The 21,992-nt window shown below is 38.1% G+C and overlaps 1 protein-coding gene across 11 annotated transcripts in view; it reads left to right on the forward strand.

The window, feature by feature from the left end:
- The window catches only part of ITPR1 (inositol 1,4,5-trisphosphate receptor type 1), a 410,117-nt gene extending 396,106 nt beyond the window's left edge, over positions 1–14,011 (forward strand). For all 11 annotated transcript variants that reach the window (XM_056804557.1, XM_056804556.1, XM_056804560.1 and 8 more), the window contains 2 exons: positions 692–853; positions 13,897–14,011. In XM_056804557.1, the coding sequence (XP_056660535.1) occupies positions 692–853; positions 13,897–13,983 (249 nt within the window). In that variant the 3' untranslated portion in view covers positions 13,984–14,011. The remainder of the gene's footprint in view (positions 1–691; positions 854–13,896) is intronic.
- The last annotated feature ends 7,981 nt before the right edge of the window (positions 14,012–21,992 follow it).

Raw genomic sequence — 21,992 nt, forward strand, 5'->3', positions numbered from 1 at the left:
AGATGGAAGATTAAATGAATGTAGAATGCCTTGGTTTTATACCTCATTTCTACAACTGATTAAGTCCTGTCTGAATGTTTATTCCTGACCCTTTGTATGAGGCTTGCTTATTGAAGCTTTGCCTGCTGGTTGGCAGAAGAGCAACAGAAAAGGGGGAATTGGGGGACTCAGATATGAAGACCTGTCTCTTTTTATTCATTAGTAATCAGGAATCGGCCACAGAATTCATGGTCTACAGTGTGGGGTGGAGTGACATGAACAACCTCCCTTCTCTCCATAACATAAACTCACTCATCTTAAGTATGATCAGTTCTTGGAACTTTAAAATCTCTTTACTTCCAAGTTTTTTTTTTAATCATCTATATACTGGTCATTGTGGCTGTTCTAAACAAACATAGATACAGTATTAACGTAGGGTCATAGATTTGGAGATGGAAGGATCCTTGGAGACCACCTACTCTAAACCTGTCATTTAACTGATGAGGAAACCTAGGCTAAGGGAGACTAAAGGAAGCGTTGCTGGAGATATTTGAACCTAAGTCCTCCAACTCAAAATCTAGCGTACTACTATTCATAGGGATAAACTGAATAATTGAAGATGTTCTATTTTGCTCTGTTTCCTTATTACTCTTTCTTGTGTCAACTTCTAAAAATATTTCTTCTTTTTCTTCCCTTCTAATGTGAATTCCAGGAAAGAAATTTGGACTGGTTTCCTAGGATGCGAGCCATGTCACTGGTCAGTAGTGATTCTGAAGGAGAGCAAAATGAGCTGAGGAACCTACAGGAAAAGCTGGAGTCCACCATGAAGCTCGTTTCCAATCTCTCTGGTCAGCTCTCAGAATTAAAGGATCAGGTAAAGAGAAAATATTATTTTATCTTTCCAATTACCCAACCCTGCTCCCTCCCCCCTAAATCACATGAGAAAGTTTCAATATTCTAAGATAAATAAACACAGATATTTAAATTTTTGTAGCAATTTCACCTGACTAGAAACAAGAGATGTGACTGACCAACCATATCCCTTGTCATTCTCCCCTACTGTGGATTGCAGCAGTCTCAGAGACTACCCAGGGTCAAAGTTAGTGCAAAACACAAAAGTAAGGAATGGAAATGTAAAAATGAAAAACTCTCTGGCTGTGTTACACCTCACCCCAACATCCTGAGACACTGGAATAATAGCGCGTCTCGGATGTACAACTCGTATCACTTTAACCTACTTCCTAGCAAGATTATCCCTTTTATATCAGAAGTGATTCTGTGTGCAGGTCCCATGAAAACATGAGTTATCACTTATATGTGGAGATATAGATATGTATACATGTACAGGTAAAATGTCCCTGAGGTCTTTTAAAATTTTTTTTCAAATAAAATCCTTACCTTCCATCTTGGGATCAATATCATGTATCGGTACTAACACAAGAAGAGCAGTAAGAACTAGGTAATGAGGGTTACGTGGCTTGCCCAGGGACCAACAGCTAGGAGGCATCTGAGGTCAAATTTGAACCCAGGACCTCCCATCTCTAGGGGTGACTTAATCCACTGAGCCACCTGGTGGCTCCCCTCTCACCCAGATCCTTTTTGGAGGCAGTTCCCACAGTATTATTAACTCTACTCTGAATTTCTTCATTTCCCAATGAAATCAAGCCAATCCGAGGCCCCAGACAGCAATGAGCCTAATGTGCTCATATGAAAATAGACTAATGAGAAAAGGAGAAATCCTTATTTATGAAGTCTGTCCTAAGCAGAGCTAGATAGCTACCTAAAAGGAGTAAGAACCTAAATAAGGAAAACTAATGAAGGTGCAATTAGATTACTTCACTTATCATTCTATCCAATTTTGCTCCCATTGAGAAACATTTGCCAAATGGTCTACAAACTTCCTGAAGGGGGGTCTGTTGCAGCTTCTCCTCTCTTGCCCTTTGAAGAGAGAAGCAGACTTCAAATAACACTCTCTACTGGTGATCTGGCTACCTTCTTCTGCCTTTGGAGTGGCTGTTGCCAGAGAAAGCTCAGTCCAGTTAGAAGTTTTAAATAAGTTGTTAAAAATCCGGTAGGCAACCTTGCTTTCATCCAGGTCTACCCGATGTGAGAATCCTTCTTCCCTTGTGGAAGCCTGATGCCATTTTCACCTCCTGGGCTTTTGTTGATGCCTGGAGTTCCAGAATGGCACCATCTCTACTATTCTAGCAATCAGTGGTCAGTCTGACCTAAAACCACTGGGCCCATTCATTGTCATTTCTCAGTATCACAACTGGAGGCTCTCTGGAGCATGCTTCTGCTAATCCAAGCACATTTTCCATTCAACAGGGAATTCATTGAAATCTCTGTCTGGACCACATTGTACTTAGGTGCTTAGCTCACATTGTTGTTGTTAGTGGATCACAGCATACTATTGAGCAAAACCTTTTCTGTAGAATCTCCGTGTTACCATTGGACAGTCTGTACCAATTACATTCTCTTCGGCAGAAGTTAGCTTGAGAGTGGTATGTGTGGGTTGTCTTCAGCACCCTTGCTCTTTCCCTTTTGTCTCATTCTCCATGAGCGTTTTGTGAAATGGAAGATTAAAAAATGTTTACGTTCAGTTGAGAGGGGATGCTGGTAGATGCATTCCCTTTAATTTCCTTATTGGTAAATTTACTAATTCATAAATTGATCAATTTAGATCCAAGTTAATGGTTTTTTGCTGGGTTTTTTTTTTTTTTTGTAAAACTAAAGCTTTGACTTCAATTCAGCAAATCCATCCCTGTTCTGAGCAAGACAAAACTTCGGATCATAGACAAAATTGTGTACTCATTAAGTAGCTAATTTGCTCTTTTGTTCTGGCTAAATTTTAGCCTTTTTTGGTAAAATATTGGCTTTATGGTAACCAGGATCCAAAAGATACTGCTGCTGTGAATGAGGGGGGAAAAAATCAAACTATTTGTTGTTAGAAACATAATCTCCAAAGGTCAGTGAGAAGCCTGTTTTGTTCATGGAAGTATTCCTACAAGTTCCCTTGGACACATATTCCTGTTTTGCTAACTCTCCTTAAGTGGAAAGATAGTGCAATTATGTGGTGAATACAGCATATCTCTTGGTCATATGGAATTAGATTTTCTTCCAATTTGGTATTAACAGAAAGATGCTTTTGGTTATGTGACTGACAATTGTTTTATGAGTCTTGGGTAATTACAATGTCAAATTTAAGGAATCAATTTTAAGGATTCTTTGAATTACACATTTTTTAAATTACATTTATCTCTGGAGATTTAAAATGCACACTTTTTGAAATATGAATTGTTAAGAATTCTTGCAATTTTACCCTTCTAAGAAAAAAAAAGCTTTGATTTTGTTTAAAATTCCTGGAAAATAGTGAGCAGAAAACATTTCTTATAGTCGTTGAAACTGGGCCAACTAGGTGGCACAGTAGATAGAGAATCAGGTGGGGTGTCAAGAGGACCTGGGTTCAAATATGGCTTCATACACTTTCTAGCTGTGAGGCCCTGGGCAAATCACTTAACCCCCATTTGCCTAGCCCTTACCCTTAAGTCTCAGAATTGTTACCAAAAAAAGAAAGTAAGGGTTGTTTTTTTTTTAATAGTCAATAAAACCCCAAGCTTTAAAAGGCTATCATTTCAGGGGTATATATCCAACTAGGATCCAACATCTTTTAGATATGACATGGTCCAAAAATTATGATGATGGGGCAACAGATCATTTTACATTTATGTGATTTTGGTCTTAGCCTTTACACAATATTTTGCTACTCTTTAAAAGATCCAGTTTCAAAACAAATGTCAGGTTGTTAGTTGAAACCTGCTCTTTTTTCTAAGATTCTAAGATCTAAAAAAGTTCAATTAAGAGTGGTGTTTTACCAAAGCCTCCTTTCCCTACAAATCCAGAATCCTAAATATATCTTCCTAGTCCAAAGAGGTGAAGAATTGTAAGAATATGTATATTTGATACCAGCGTCTTTATTCTAGGCTTGCTCCCATCTTTAACCTAGAATCATAACCCTCATTTATTTTATTTGTGCATTTTATGTAGTCATCTAAGATAGATGTTATAAAAATAGCCTTTAAACTCCATCTCTTAACTGACTTTTGATATACAAACAATTTGATTCTGTTCATTATTTAAAGTGCTGTTACCTGAGGAGTAACATGGACTAAACTTTGATTGTATAACCATAGCATTACGAATAATGAACTATGAGCAGTCATATTTTCCAATCTGTTAAAAAGGCTTTAAAACTGTTTAACATCTCTTTAAAAAAAATTGTATTGGGTATCCTGGTAGTGCTTGAAAACCTGCACTTCATTAAAGCATTCAAGAAATTCTTTCTTACAGAAGTTAATGTTGGTTGAGAAGAACTATAGAAACAACAGAGTCAACTAGCAAAGACCTAGAGTGGTTAGGAAACAGATATTCTTGTCAACTGAATAATTGGCATAACAAAGAGCTATACCTGTTTGTCAACAGATTCAAATATATTGAACTGTAATCTTTTATTCAGAAGGCACTTCAGAACCTTGCAATGCTTCAAGGTCATTATCTGAATTATTGTGTACAGGACCATAAAAATAATTCTGATTAGTTGAGCTTTAAGATTTTTTTTTGTCTTCCAAATAAGCAAGAGTTTGCTACATTAGGAAAGCCTCCTTTCCAAGAGGATGGAGTCCCATTATAGGCAGATTGTGGCATCTCTGCAGGGATGCTGGCCCTTCCTTCCTGGGCACCCCTACCCACCCCCTACTATAAATTATTTAGAGTTTGATATTCAAAAACTGGAATTTACTCTTTGTCTCCAATCATATGGATTTTTATGAAGATATTTTCAGACACTTTGCTGCCTCTGATTTTAAAAGCCACAATGTACTTTGTTGTCCCGTTGTTACTTCTTGTCTAGATCAATAATGTCAAAATACACTGAATGATGAAAGTAGAGCTCTTTGGGGGGTTAAACAAGATAGAAAGAATAATATCACTTCGAAATGTTCATCCTCAGCTCAGAAGGAAGAAAAAAAGTTTCAGGACATAAAAATCATTTAGACAGAAATCATATGAAATAATGGATAGAATATAGAGATTGGAATCAACATAACTTGGGTTCAAGGCCCTTATTAACTATATGAACCTGGACAAGTCATTGAAGCTCTATGTGACCTACCCAGTTTCCCAGTCTTATCTATTCTTGCATAAGAGGGGTACTAGGTGTGCTCTCCATTGGTGGAAGGCATTTTCTAGGCTGCCATATTGAAATAAAAAACCATTTGTAGCCTGGGAGTGGAATTTTCTTATTCTCATAAGCAAAACATCCCTATTTTTGCAGAGCTGAAAATCTAATGTTGACATTAAAAAAGATTAGAATGTCCTTACCTTTTAGTCTTATTTTTTATTTAAAAAGGTCATTAATAGTTCAGATGTCCAGATCCAGGGGAAGAAATAAACTTGGAGGATGAGAGTAAGCTGGTTTTGGTAATGGTGCTGTCACACACACTAATGATTATTGGATTACGTGTGAGGCAGGAAATTCACCAAACAAATGGGGAAAGGAGTTTGAGAATATAGATTTCATCTACTTCTAGCTGCTGAAGACTCCTCTGTAAAGTATACTATCAAATATAAATTTTGCCCCTTTGCTCTTCTAGGATAGAACCATCTGCTATCCAAATCACACTGATGTCTTTTTATTGCTTCTTTTTTTTTCTTTCAAGTTTCCTTCTAGTTGAAATAATTGTTTGATGACCGTTTACCAGGAGAGCTGAGCATGAAGCCCTCTCTGGGCAATTGCTTAATTCTCCTCATTTATGTCAGCCTCTTAAATACCAGTTTTGAATTACAACCTACAGGATGTCTACAAACCACAGTCATTCAGAACTTTGAAAGATTAACCATATGTTTATTATTGTTGTTTTTTTAAAGGAAGCTCCATGAGAAAACATTCATTAATTTGACACATTTTTGAGTACCTACTATGTGCTCATTTCTAGGGGTCATAAAAGAAATAAAAATGTCTAGTAGGATACAAACTTAATGAGAAGACAAGACTTATATGCCACACCACAACTAGAATCACAAACTGCATCAGGACAAGAATAAATTGAGTTGTAGAATGATGAAACTTCCAAAAGAGACCTGAGTCCTTCAGAGACCAGATCTTATTCGGGGGGACATAGAGTGCCCAGATCACTAAGAGATTCACTCAGAATAGTTGTTTTTGTTAATTAAGTGCTAAATGCAGTTATGTTTTTTTTTTCCTGATGATAGCTCTATTTTTGATATCCTGGGGCAGTGCTATGATTGCCCTATCCTAGTTACAGCTCTCCATATACATCAGAAACATTTTAAGTCATTTTTGATGCCTAATTCATACTTAGACACAAAGTATGAATTCATACATAGTATCTTCTCTATCTTCAGCAGCCCAAAGCAGCTAAGAGCAGTATTACTAATTAAGCCACTTTGGTTAGCCCTTGATTTTATGTTCCACAATGATTTCTCTGCTTTATATTATTAATCCAATTTAATAAATTTTTAAATAATTGTGTTCAGAGAAGTGAGATCAATGTGAGATGGTAGTAATAGTCAAGGAAGGCTTCAGGGGACACTGAAGAATGAGTAGCACTTAGATAAGAAGGAAAGATAAGGTGGGTTATTTCAGATAAAGCAACATGAGAAGAGACATGAAGAAAGTAAATGAAGTATTTATATAGAATATCAATAAAAAGGGGGCAACTGGGTGGTTCAGTGGATTGAGAGCCAGGCCCAGAGACAGGAGGTCCAGGGTTCAAATCTGGTCTCAGACACTTCCCAGCTGTGTGATCCTGGTTAAGTCACTTGACCCCTATTGCCTAGCCCTTAACACTCTCCTGCCTTAGAACCAATTAACAGTATTGATTCTAAGATGGAAGATAAGGGTTTATTTAAAAAAAAAAAAGAATACCGATAAAAACCAGAGAGTTCCCTTTGGAGAATAGTAAGAAGAAAAAATGAATAGTTATAGGAATGAAGAGATAAACCACAATGAAGGGGCTTAGAACTTAACCCTCGGTGATGAAAAGCTATTGAACATTTTATAACAGAAGAGCTAAATGATTCAGTTGAAGGGGTAGTAATGAAAATCTACAAAAACACATTAACATAAAACTGTACTAGGAAAATGAATACAGATGGATATAGACAAGGTAATTGAATAGGAAAAGAACTTTTATGAATTGAAGTAAATCAAGGAAGACTTCACTGAAGAAGTGGCACTTGAGTTGCATTTTAAAGGACTATCAGGAAATTCAGATGGATAGTTTTTGCCAAAAGGGAGATGGAGTGCTGGGTAACAGCTTGTACTTCAACTTGGCCCTAATGTGAATGGAAAGTGATGTGATAATAAGGGTCAAAAAAAAAGGGTTGTGGTCAGATTTGTGGATGGCTCTGAATGCCAAATTAGACGTCTATATTTTATTCCAGAGGTCAGAGAGTGCTACCAAAGGTAGCTGGTGTTCCTGAGCAGGAGAGGAACATAAATAGACCTTTCCCAAAAAATATTTTTTTTTTAGCTTTTATGTGGCAGATGAAATGGAGAGGAGAGAGGCTAAACTGACTCAGTGACCTCACTTAGCCAGTAACTACAATAGCCCAGGGGGAAAGTGATGAAAACCTGAGCTAAAATGGTGGCTATTTGAGGAAAAAGGAGATAAATGTGAGAGATGTTATAAAAACAGAACAACAGAATTTGGTAACTGACTTGGATAGAGGGAAGAAGCAAGGGTGTGAATAGGAAGACTTGAAGATAATCCTGGGATAACAAGCTGAGTGATTGAGAGGACAGAGGTAGCTTCAACAGAAGAGGAGATGTTTGGAGGCAGGAAAACCAGTTCTATCATGGACACTGGTTTGGGGATCTCAGGGGCACATCCAAGTGGTGATACTGAGCAAGCAGTTAAAGAAGTGGGACAGGAGTTCGGGAGAAAGATTAGGGCTGGGTATGTGGATACTTTAATGAATTTGGCAGTCTTTGGCAAAGAAGTCATAACTCAACCCAAGGATGAATGAGATAATCATGGAAGAAAGAGTATGGGAAACAGAGAGCCTACTATGTACCAGGCGCTGTACCAAGCACTTAAGATACAAAGGCAGAACCCTGGGAGACACTCACACTTTGTGAAGATAAGGAGGCAGAAGAAAAAGTATCATGGAAGTCAAGAGAGGAGAAAAATAAGCAGGAGAGTGATCCACTTGTGTCAAAAGCTTCACAGAGGTCAAGGAGAATGAAGACAGTAATGGGCACCATTTTTAGCAGGTTTTTTTAACCATTTGCAATCTGAGAAAGTAGTTTCAGTCAAGTGGAGGAGTCGGAAGCCAGATTACAAGGGCTGAAAAGTGAGTGGGTGGTATGGTATTGGAGGCAATGAGCATTGACTACTGTTTCTAGGAATTTGAAGGAAGAGTAGGAGAGATAGGACTGTGATAAAAGGGGTGTTTTTAAGAAAATCGATCCCTTTTGATTTTTTTATAATCACGCAAACCATATGTCCATATTATTCATTTTTGTAAGTAAATAATCTTACAAAGCAAAAAACCCCAAATCATATACTCAAATAAACAGGTGATAAATCATATGTTTTCATCTGCATTTCTACTCCCACAGTTCTGTCTCTGGAGGTCGATAGCATTCTTTTAAGACCCTCAGAATTTTCCTGGATCACTGTATTGCTGTTAGTGGCAAAGTCTATCAACTTTGATGGTTCCACAGTATTGCAGTTACTGTGTATGATGTTCTCTTGGTTCTGCTTATTTCACTCAGTCTCAGTTCATGTAGGTCTTTCCAGTTTTCTCTGAAATCATCCTGTTCATCATTCCTTATAGCACAATAGTATTCTATCACCATCATCTACCACAATTTGTTCAGCCATTCCCCAATTAAGGGACATCCCTTTAGTTTCCAGTTCTTTGCCACCACAGAAAGTGTAGCTATAAATATTTTTATACAAACAGATCTTTTCCCATTTTTTTTATCTCTTTGGGATACAAACCCAGAAGTGGTATTGCTGGATTAATCATAATCACTTTTGTAAGGAGAGAAACTAGTGTTAGGGAAGTTACTTTGGGAAATTTTGCATGAGATAACGGTTTAGAATAGAAGAGCAGTTGAATAGAAAGAATTAAATGGATTCAAGATATGGAGAAGGAACAATTGGCAGGACTTGGAGCCAATTAGATGAGTCAAAGATGATTCCAAAGGTTTCTTAGATAACTTGAAAAATGGTGGTTCCATTGACAGAAATAGCAGTTGGGAAAAAAGCCAGCTTGAAGTGTGTTGATCAAGCATACACGTCAGTGTAAAAGGCCCTCAAATTTCGGGAATTATCCTTGAAAGCAAAGTGCAGAGAAATTAAAGAACTTGAGCATTATTCAATAACTCACTGAAAAAAAATGAATACTCTTGGATTATTTGAGATAACCTATAATGTATAGAAATGAAAACCCTGAAAATCTTCATTAAAATTCTCTCTTGAGACTCATCAAAATGAGTTTACCACAAAGCACTGAATTAGATGCCACTGAATCGCAAGAAACAGATGAGAACAGCAGGATTCTGCGTTCCATGGAAGGTCACCAGCCACTGAAGCAAAGACCATTGATGTGAGCTCAGTATTTGAAATGGAAGGAGATCAAATAAGAAAAGAACTGTAAAATCTAGAGTAGCGGGTTCAGATGTGTTGAGTATTTATTCTGTAAGCAAGCATACTGTATCAGGTTTTCCTTCCTAAACTGAGTATTTGAAGAACATGAACTTCCTGGGGCTTATGTACTCCTTGTAGCATAATGCTTCCCTTTAGAGCTCTAGTTCTCAGCTTGGGGTTCCCAGCTCCAATTGAGGCGGTAAGTGGGTTAACAAGGCTGTACCAGGTTTGTCTTTTGTTAAAACTGGAGACTTTCTAAAATACTTCCTGGGAATATTTTCTTCCTGTGTACCCCATCACTTCGCACTGCTTATGGAATAGTATAGAAATGGGATCCCGCTCCAGCAAAAGCTAAAAGAGATCCTTAACTGTGTTATGTAATCATAAGGATGTTTTATATACTTTATAATCCCATTTAAATATACAATTTTCTAGTTTCCTAGGACACTTGATATTTTGGGAAACATTAAATGAGGATACCTTAGGCCAAGATTTGTAATTGTGATTTTTAGCTTTTCTCTACACCAGTGAAAATTTGATGCAACTTAAGTAGACCACTGACCAAAAAAGCAAACATGAATATATATATATATATATATATATATATATGTATATATTCTAGGAGAATATGATTTTGTTGACCAAGGATTTGTTAGCCCAAGTATAAAGTCTAAACTTCATGAAGCTGCCTATTCCAAGTTCTGTTTGTTATGGTATCAGCTTCTTTCTAATCATGACACCCTATATTTCCCTTAGCCTCTTTGACACTCTACTCCCATTGCATTTATGTATTTGCCTTATTCTCTCTAGCAGATTATAAGCTCCCTGAAGGTCTCGTAAAACTCTATCTCTTCCAGTATGTAGCACCTGAATATTTTGTTGTTCATTTTTCAGTCATGTCTGACTTTGTGACCCCATTTGAGGTTCTCTTGGCAAAGACACACTGGATTTGTTGGCAGCGTCCTTCTACAACTCATTTTGCAGAGAAGAAACTGAGGCAAACAGGGTTAAGTGACTTGACAGCTAGTAAATCTCTGAGGCCACATTTGAACTTAGGAAAATGAGTCTTCCTGACTCCAGATCCCTCATTCTACCCTCTGCTCAACCTAGAATAGAACCAAATTTCTAACTTAGAGAAATTTTTCAGTCAAACCAGATTTCTAGACAATTGGCTGCTAGACCTAGGCTTTTAGGAAAGTGGCGTCTGGCATCTCTGGCAGTTGCTAGATCAGGGATGGTTTGCAGAGATGGTTTTGTTCTTTTTAACTTTTTAACCCAGTACTTATTAGAGGGCCTCGAGCATGAGTAATTCAAAGATCCTGAAGCCTGGTTAGCTATTAGATTAAGGCTATTTTGTTTTGCTTCAGCATTCTGTGGCTTAGTAGAAGTCCACTTCCTTGACTAAGACTTTGTACCCAGCTGATTTTTTTGCATGGAGTCCTGTAAGTTGTTCAAGTGATGTTTAGTAATAAGTTGACATTTTTAACAATTTAAGTCTTTATGGACTCACAAAATTTCAGAGTTGGAAGGAATCCTCAATGGCAGTTTGCTCTAGGATACACCAGCCAAGGAGCAAGGAAGAGGAACTCACTTCATTCCGTTTTGGCAAAGCCTGAATTTTAAAAAAGTTTTTCTTTATGTCAAGGCGAAATTTACCACTTTGCAACTTCTCCCTACTCACCCTAGGTCTACCTCTTGAGGCCCAAACAAGCTTAATCTTTCTTCCACATAACAGACTTTTGAGTATTTGAAGACAGTTATCACATAACACTCAAGCTTTCCATAGAAACAGGATTCCCAGGACACTGACCAAAAGTCCTTACCTTGTCCCTTCTCAGGACAATTTAGAGCCTAGCAGTATCTTTCCAAGAACCTGATGTTCAAACTAGAACACAGCACTCCAGGTGAGTTTGGAACAGAAGACTTCTTCCTGGAAGTTCTGCTGGTCTTGATGCAACCCAAGATCATGTTCATAGTCTTGGCCACTGCCTCTCCCACTGATAACTATTGTGGAACTTGCAGTTCCATGAAATTCCCCTGCCTCTGGGCCTCTGAAGTTGATTTCTTGAGCCCAAATGTAAATTTGCATTTACCCCAATTAAACACAATCTCCCTCAGTTCAGCCCCATGTCAGATTGTTGGCGGATCCTGCCTTTATCCCAGTGTGTGAGCCCTCCCTCTTACTCTCCCAACTTGGGTTTTCTGCAGATTTGATGAACACCCCACTTCTGCCTTCATCCAGACCAAGGATAGAAGAAGTCAAACAGCTCAGAACTAAGCACAGGTCACTTCAGGTCCCCTTTATTGCATACATACTCCATACTGGACACTGGGCTAGATGCTGGGAATACAGACACAAAGGAACTGGCTCAAGCCACTAAAGGGGATGGCATTCTACTGAAGAAAAACAGCCAGTGTACACAGAAGCCAGTGCCCAAAACCAGACAATGTTAGGGGGTGGCACTGCTGGTGGATAAGGCAGCTGCTTTGGGAATTCTCTGAGGAAGAAGGAAGGGAGGGAGGGAGGAAGGAGGGAGAGAGGGAGGAAAGGAAGAAGGGAGGGAAGGAAGGGTGGAAATAAGGAAGGGAAGGAAGAAAAGGAGGGAGGGAGGGAAGAAGGAAAAAAGGAAGGATGGAAGAAAGGAAGGAAGGAAGATGTTTCAGACTGAGGGGTACAACTTAGGCACATTTATGGAAGCAGGAGATGTGAGGGGAGAGATCCCACTTTGCCTGGGATGTGTAGAGTATGTGAGAGGGTGGGGTGAGGAATCAGTCTAGAAACATAGATCAGAACCAGATTGAAAAGGGCTTTAAATGCCAAAGTGGGGAGCTTGTATTTCTCCCAGAGGCAGCAGGGAGACACAGAAGCTTCTTGCATAGGAGAATGACAGCCGTCATACTCATGAAGGTAGAATTCAAGCTGGGGTTAGTTGACATCAAATCCGTGGTTATTCCCAATGTTCCAAACTGCTTCTTCTCTACATTAACAATATTCTCTTCAATATCAGTGACCTTATGATTCATCTGAGCAAAGTGTGATTTTTTTCCCATCTTATCCTGCCACACACACACACACACACACACACACACACACACACACACATTACATAACAATAAAATCTATCACTGCACCGTTGGTTATGATGACTAATCTATCCATGACAGGTCATGAAGACTGTCAACTAAGACATAGGTGGGCTATGAAATTTGCTGATGGAGGGAATACCAACACCAGGAAAAGCTCAGATGTTTTGGAAATATGTGTACTTGTGTATTTCTAGGGGTCTGTTTCCTTTGAGTACTAGTGAGGCGAAATGCCAACTAGCTGACTTTATAGATAAAGTGCTGTCCCCGAGTTCAAATCCTGCCTGAGACATTTAGTAGCTCTATGACCCTGGGCAAGTCATTTAACCTCTCTCGGAGTCCTTAATTTCCATGTTTGTGAAATGAGGAGGCTGGAGTCTATGTCCTCTAAGATTCCTGCATTATTAAATTTATAATGCTATAATTCTTTGATCCTCTAATTATATAGGTGGTACAGTAAATAGAGCACCAGGTATGGAGTTCAAATCTGAGATACTTTTTCTAGCTATGTGACCCTGAGCAAGTCACTTATCCCTGTTTGCCTCAGTTTCCTCATCTGTAAAATGAACTCAAGAAGGAAGTGGCAAATCACTCCCGATGTCTTTGCCAAAAAGACTCCAAATGGAGTCAAGAAGAGTCAGACACAACTTAAACAACCAAACAATAATGGTACCCCCAACAGAAATGTCATTTAATTAGTACTGTAGTGGAAAAGATTTCTATAAATATTTTCCTGAGAGACATGCTGCCTAAAGAAGCCATTTTCCAATGAGTTTTTAGTCATATTGGAAATTACTTAATTTTGGTAAAATAATGCAGGGGCCACTTTCATTCAGCAAACATTTACTGCCGATCCATGCAAGTCACTTTGCTCTTCCCTCCACTCTAAAGTTTATTTTTCCCTTGTGAAATAGGAATGAGGCATCTTGCTTGAATGTCACAGTACTACAGGAGGAGGGTCAAGAATTCCCCATTCTGCCCCGGGGACATGCTCTCTTTGATGTTCTGTGTGTTCAGTATAGTGGAAGTACATTATTTGTAGAAAGTGGCTTTCAGTGTAAACCATAACCACAGAGGTACATCTATGGTTCATTATAAGATTTGACGCACAGGAAGTGTCTGGGTCTAATGAGAAAACTTTTTAACTTTCCAGATGACAGAACAAAGGAAGCAGAAACAGAGAATTGGCCTTCTAGGACATCCTCCTCACATGAACGTCAACCCACAGCAACCAGCATAAGTCAATGAAATAAAGGGGTAGTATTTAATCATCGTCATCATTATTATTATTATTATTAATATTATTATTATTATTATTATTATTAGCGTGAATAATGCTAACCAGAAGTTCAGAGTCAACCACTAAGGCTACATCTGTGTGTTTAGTACATTTGTAAATACCCAGTTTTATACTGTATGTATATGATTGCTACTATAAAGGTTTGGGTATATGTATTGTAATTAGAAGTGTTGGCACAATGAAGTTTCATTTGTGCCAAAAAATATCAAAAATGCCTTTTTTTGGAAGGACTAAAGAAAGCACCTGAATTGCACTTGAACAGGATTATAGATTTAAAAGTATGTGACCTGTATTTTGTATTTAAAAAAACTAGAATAGCCAGTATTTATGTTTTTATACAATTGTGCAATATGAATTATGCAATCACAACATGTTTGTAACTCCTGAGTGTCCAAAAGGAGTGCACATCTTTGAAGCTGGTGTGTTAATACTATGTAATAAATGGTTAAATATCAGGCAAATAAGGCTGCTGCCAAATTGTATTCGTAGCAAGTTTCAAGCCCCTGGGCATTTTGTACTATGTAAGGAACCCATGATGATGCCATTTTCTTGTTGCTGGTGGCATCAGTGCTCCTGTCTTTCAGTGACGTTGCTGGAAAGCTATGAGCTCTTGAATTGGCATCCTTAGAAAAAAAATCTTTAGAAAAATCATTTTTGTTTTATACATTATTTTGCGCTTCTGAATTATTATTGATCAAACCGATGATTTCTTTAAAAGTGAAGGGCCAAACGTTTTGCTCAGGCAAAAGCTTGTGGAGTAGTTAATGAATTTCTTAAAGGGACCTTTTATGCCAAGTTGAGGGTGAATGTACACTGCTGGCCAATCGGTGTCTTCTCCTGGGGGAGGGGGGGTTGTGATATACTATAAAGGAATGAATAAATGATGGTTTCTAGATTCACCAACCCAAATGCAGGATTGATTATTCTTATTTCATCACGTGCGACATGCTCTATCAATTAGAAGTTTTAAACAGACGTGCATTATACCAATTGAAATATAAACTATATCCCATTAGGACTTGTAGTTGAGCACTGACATGTAATACTTGTGAACGAGCCACAGTGTTTTGGTTTTGGTTTTGTCACTTGATTTATTTTTCCTGATGGCTGAAAAGGTATGAAAGGAAACATTTTTTATATCTGTCGCCTAGTTTTTGTACATGGACCTCATTTTAAAAAAAACAAAAAGATGATTCCTCTGCAAATAGTTTTAAAATGTACTGAAAGCAGAGTTACAATATGAGTACTACTAAAGTTTGTAAATGCATAAATAAAAATAGATATTTAAATAAATGATGCAGAATACTACTACTTGGCGATGAGACTGACACTTTTTGATTGGGAGAATTACGTGTTTCTTTTTTCCACACTTGGGCACTTCACATAAATTTTCTATTTAGGCTAACGGTCAGAAATCAGACAAACAAAGAGTTTGGGTACAAATAAACTTAAATATTGATTGCTTGATTGTGTGGGGCCAGGGTGGAGTGTGGAGGAATACTCTGTTCCTTCCCCCCAATTCTGCTGAGAACATTCTAACTCTGAGAACCGACGCTGGGACGTATTTAATACAATATTCATTCTTCAGTGATTGTCGAACAGGCTGTCATGACAACGTGGTAGGTGTCACAACACAAAGTTAGGTGTGTTTGTCTGTTTCTCCTGCCTTGGATTCATTGGGCAATCAATCCGAGTTGCTATCTGTAATCCAGGAGTGTCCCTGGCAACAATAGTAAACTCTAGATGACAGAGTTGTGGCAAGAACCTTTCTAGCAGGCAGATCTTTGACTGAAGTTATGGTCAGAGAACCTAGTCACTTTCCCTCCGAGAAAGGGGCCTTTTGCCAAGTGCCCTTCTGATCCTGCTTTCCTGTGTGCTCTGAGAAATAAGAATTATCATCTAAAGTTGGGGAATAGGTCACATAAAACATTTCCAATTAGATCAGCAGTTTTCATTGTACTTGTTTTTGTCATGTTTAATACTTTTTGGAGGGTAGAGTGATAAATTAGTATTAATTCACCATAAATTCATTCTTAAGTATTATTTCCATATTAAGTCAGATATTTGAAGGTGTGTAGCTAGAAACAAAGAAGTAAGCGGTACTCTGCTGCTAAAACCTACGAGGCAGGCAGCGACAATCTTTGCAGCCTCTGGCCAGTTTTCTTCTCCTTTCTCTCTCAAGTTGTCCAATACAAGATCAACCTGAGGCGTGTGTGGTTTGTTTCCTGAGTCCCATCGTGTTTGCTGGAAAGTTCTGCATTGACATGTTCAGATGATAGCACCCATGGGTTTGTCATGTTTCATTTGAATCCTGTCACTTAAGATACAAATCTTGGCTCCATTTGTCAGCCTCAGCAAAACTGAAAGGGAATAGGAATGTCCCTCCACCCTACGTGCAGTGGTTCAGTTTGGCAGTGAACACAGAAGCCCAATTCACCTGGCAAACAAAAGTCTGAAACACCCACTGGAAGCTCCTTTGGGGTAGAGCTGGTCCTGATGCCTCATGTTGACCTGATTGCTTTTTAGCGCTGAGACCTCACAGGGCAGGGGCCAGGCTGCCGTCACAGCTAGCACACCAGATCCAAAAGTACTGCCACAAAGTGGGTTTTGACCAAGGACTATATTCTAGAACTGAACTTACCCTTCAGAACTGGAAGAGAACATTTTCTTAGCCATACATCTGTGATCCAGGCCAGCATTTTTCAATTTTTCAGCTTTTTGCTTCATTTTAGATGAGTACAACTTAACCATTAGCTACTTAAAGAACAGAGCATATACATTACTACTTATACTAGACTATAAAAAAGAATTTTATAGTATGCTATTTATAATATAGAGTAGGATATAAATAGAATCTACTATTTTAGTATTCTATAATAATAATTACTATTGGTTATTTAACCATTAGTCTTTCAATAGCATAAATCCCCTATTACTCAAATAGATTTCCTGATAATTCTTGTTCACCTCTGTAAATCCATTTATATTTTCCCAACATCCACATTAAATGCTGCCCCTTTTCTAGCTTTTCCTAAAATTGCCTCTTGAGTTACTGATTTAGCCTCTTTTTTTCTTCCTGCCAATAAAGTTTCCATTCACTTGTTCAAATCCTGTTGCACTAATTGATATTCCATCCTGTTTTAGTGACACTTCGTTTTTTTCCTAGAACTGTGCTTCCCCCCACCCCACCCCCAGCTAACTTCCTTTATTCCCATTCTTTCACAATTTGATTCAACTTATTTGGTGTGCTTCCAGGTTCATGTTCCTCATTCATTGTTCTCATGATTCCTTTCAACATGTTGCTTATTTTAGTTGTACTTTCTGAAAACGGGCGGCTGATGATTTTGACTCCCACGATACGTAGAAGGCTTGGACATTTTACTCTGCTCAAGTGAACATTTCTTAACACATTTGCTAAGCCAGAAAAGAAGCATTCTTTATTTGTGGAAATTAACCAGCAAGTTAGTCCTTACTGTAGCAAACTGAACAACGCTATGTTCCTGAAGCAGAGGGGAAATTTCCATAATCTATAAAAAAAATAAAATAAAATAAGGAAATGTACACTTTAAATCAGAATTCTAGATTTCCGCAGTCCTCTATTATGAATGGTTTAGATCAGGAGTCAACATGAGGACATTATATCCAATATAGTACACTGCACAATAACACAATTCAAGTCATCCAAAGGTCAATTAGAAGCTGGAACAGCTCTTTTTAGCTATCATATAATCTAGTCCCTTTATTTATTAGCTGGAGGAACTAAGGTGTAGTTAGCTAGTTGCTTTCAGCACCAGGTTAAGGATTTGGTATCCTGAATCCCAGAATGCTGTATTTTATTATTTTACTTGTTATGCAGCTTCCCTGCTATCGTTGGGCCTAAATGATAACTTGCCAAAAGCATGTGATTCAATTTAACAATCCCACCCATCTGTCTTCTTATAGAACTAGAACAGCTCAAAGATATTTAATATTTTAATTAGGATGTTATCTTAACAAAATAAATTTATGCCATGTTTTCTTTTCAAGCATTCAACCGGATCTGCAAATTATAAGGCATTGAATTTCTTTAGTTCTGTCTTGTACAAAATGTGAATTAAATCCAAGCATTTATTAAGGGGCTGTTTATGTACAAGGGGCTGTGCTAGGTTGTTGTTGAGTCATTTTTCAGTTGTGTCTGACTCTTCATGAGCCCATTTGGGGTTTTCTTAGTAAAAATACTGGAGTAGTTTGCCATTTCCTTCTTCAGCTTATCTGACAGGTGAGGAAACAGAGTCAGGATTAAGTGACTTGCCCAGGGTCACACAGATGGTAAGTGTATGAGGCCAGATTTGAATCAGGTCCAAGCCCAGTGCTCTATCCACTGTGCTGTGTGCAGATGGAAAATTTGCCACACCTGAGCTACATTCCCAGCATCCTTTTAAGTTACATCCTCATTTTACATAAGGATGCTTGGGAGATAAATTGGCCGAGACCCGTGCTGCAGGGCTTTTTTCTGAGCTTGTGTTTTTGGTAAAGTGCTGCAGGTGTGAGTCTCTGGCTCTCTTTGCTCTGCTCACTTGACTGAAAGAATCCTTTTTCTTTTCCTTCTCTTTTGATTTTTATTAAAATCCTACAACTGCCCCACTATACTAGTCCCTAAAGTAAGGAACACGAAAGTGTTCCCATGGAAGGTGGTCTCTGAACTAAGCCTAGAAATAATAGAAGGAGTCTGAGGAAGATGGAATGCTGATTTTAAGAAACAACAAGCACAATTTGAATAAAAGAGTACATGAAGCACAGTGATAGGGCATGTCAGGAAAGGTGGAGCCAGACAGAAAGGAGTTTGTATTTTATCCTAAAGGAAATAGAAAGCTATAGGAGATTCTTGAGTAATGCAGTCAGACCTGTGCTTTATGATAATAGTTTTGTGAGTTGTGGATGGAGGATGGATAAGACTGAGAGAAGGAAGATAAGCTAAAAGCTATTGGAATCACCCAAGGGAGAAAGGAGCACTGAGCACCTCTCTGGGATTGGTGGTGAAGGACAGAGATGATGGAAAGGGATTTAGAGGTTCTAAATTCAGGTTGATAGAAGAATAGTGGCACCTTCCATGGAAACTGGGAAGTTTTAGAGAGAAGGGTTTAGGGGGAAGGATAAGGAGTTCCTTTTGGGACATATCGAGTTTGAGTTTCTGATGGGTCTTCCAGATGGAGTCATTCAGCAGACAATTATGATGTAGGACTGGAACTCAGCACAAAGCTGGAATCTGTGTCATCTATGACAACCCAATAAGCATTTGTCACCTAATACACTTTTCAGAAAGGAATTAGTTCTTTTTCAACTTCGCATAATGTGGTTTTCTATAGTGAAAATATGTACATGGCGAGACTCAGACTTTATCTTGAGCAGTCAGATGTTTTTATTAGTAAACTGAGCTTTACTCTTGATCTTTATAATGGTAATTTGTCAGCAACCAACAAGAATGCTGGAAAACCCCTATGAAGATTTCAATTTTACAAAAAGTACCCAAAATTCCACTAGTTTTGCATCACAAAGTAGTGGTTAAAGTAAAGGTTTGAGTAAAGTGCCATGAATGTGGTTTTTGTGGGTGGTTGTCTCTCAAAATGACTATTAGGACTCACCAGTTATCTGACAGGGGAGATCTAGAATGACATCTATAAATATGACAAGTGTAACAAATATCTTTCCACCCATGGCATTCTTGCCACATGATCAACGCGCCATGCATCGTGCCACAGGTGCCTAAAAAACATTCTCAAAAGTCTCTAGACTGCGACTGTGTGCTAGAGATGAAGTCAGAAAAACAGAAGTAATAATAAATAGGAGGCGGTTCTTCCCAGCACATTTCCAAATATGGCCAAGGAAAGTAATTGACTGTATTCTTCAGCAGTATGTACATGAGACTTCCCTCTCAAGACAAAGGCTTTACTCGCTGATGTAGTACATTTAAAAATCATTACGAGAGACTGAGCACTGAAATTGCAAGTTGTTTTTTTAGGGTCATGACAAACTAGCATGATCAAGAGGATTCTAACACCCAGAAGTGAAACTGCATCATCTCCCTTGGCTGGAAAGAAAACAAGATAAAAACCACTCAATAATGTAAAGGTTAAGAAAACCCCTATGATGATTTTGAAAAAAAGAGTCCCCAAACATAAGTTGTGCATACAGTATGCAGAAATAAGGGTACAGAGCTTATAAACAGCTCCCATATTTTAAACCAAAAAATGTAACATGCTCCTATGGGCAGAATTTGGCACTTAAAAAAGCCACCACGGCTCTCACCTGGCCAATTTTTAAACAATCTTAATTTAATCCATGTAAACTGTTATATGTTAGCATCCAAGTTGATAAGATGGACACGAAAACCAGACCACATTGGTATGAACGGTGAAGATTTACAAGGCATTTTTTGTGGCAGTTCTCTGAAAGGAGGGGAAGAAAACGCAGAATGGAGCACTGGATGTGAATAATATGAGACTATCTAGGTGACAAGTTATGTTTGGAATTATGCTGATGACAAGAAGCTTGCTGTGACTGTGCCACATGCTTAAATTGGAGCCAAAGCTCAAAGCACTCTCTTTCTTACAATGTTTTTTCATCAACTGAAATACTTTAAGTTTTTCTGTCTACTAGCAGAGTGACCTTAAACAAATCACTTCATATCTTTGAGACTTAGTTTCCTCAGGAATAAACACAAGGTGGGGGGCCAAAATGTAATGTTTGTATGTATGAGCAATAGATAGGAAGTCCAGCTTGATTCCAGTGAATGGGCTCTGGCCTGAGTGCCAGACTGCTGTTGAATATGTGGAGAACCCAGAATCACCCACCACCAGCACTCTGGATGTGCCATATCTTCTGGGTTAAATGTTTACATAGGACCTGCCTTCCCTCTCCTAGATTCAGAAAGGAGGGAAATGAGGAAGTGCCTCCTGGCAGGCTCCTCCATTCTTTCTAATTTGGAGGAAGTAAGGGCAGGTGACAGGAATGACTTAAAGTTTCAAGTCTCAGCGCCTTTCTTTGCAAGAATGAGGAAAGGGGGGGGGGGGAACCAAAGACATTTGTTTAATCCACTGTCCTTCACATAAAACAAATGCCTAGAGAATTATTATTTCCTCAATTATACTATAGCAAAACATTTATAGAAACACAGAAATAACAAGCATTTGTAAAGCATCTATGTGCAAGGTTCTGAAGCTACAAAGACAATTAGTACAATCCCTGCTCTCAAAAAGCTTATATTCTTTAATTAAATAAATAAATAGCACATATAGAGCTTAAAAATTATGTGTAACCAATATTAGAACAAATAATGTAACCAATGTTAGAACAAAGTCAAATGTTCAAAAAATTAGAACACAAGGGGTATCTACTACCAGAAACAACTCAACTAGAAAAAAATGTATGAGGAGAGTGACAACATTTAAAGGAATCATTAAAGAAAACTACTCAGAATTATTACAACTATGTTACAAAGTGAACATAAAATACATAGATAACCACTTGAAAAAAAAAAAAAGCTCCACATTTAAAAAACCTTAAAATATGACTGCCAAACTCTAAAGTTTCTCGGGCAAAAAAAGTTAATACTACAAGTAGGAAGAAAGAAACAGACCCCCACATACCAAAGAACTACAGTCAAGATCACACAAGATTATGTAGCAAATATTGAAAGGAAAGGAAAACCTGGAATATGATATGCTAAAAAGATACCAAAAAGACTCACCTAAAAAAAAAAAAGGCTTATATTCTACTGAACTTTTATAGTTAAAAAAATAAGGTGATAGGAGAAGGTGTTTACCATTACAATCAAGGGCAAACAAATCCCCAGTTTAGCTGATGCCCATAAACTCCATTTATATGAACATAAAATGTTATCTCCCAAACATCTCAAAGTCAACATGTCCAAAATGTGCATGTTTTTCTCATCCCTCTAGCTACTAGTGCCT

Source organism: Monodelphis domestica, chromosome 7 (assembly GCF_027887165.1).
Source record: "Monodelphis domestica isolate mMonDom1 chromosome 7, mMonDom1.pri, whole genome shotgun sequence".
NCBI lineage: Eukaryota > Metazoa > Chordata > Mammalia > Didelphimorphia > Didelphidae > Monodelphis > Monodelphis domestica.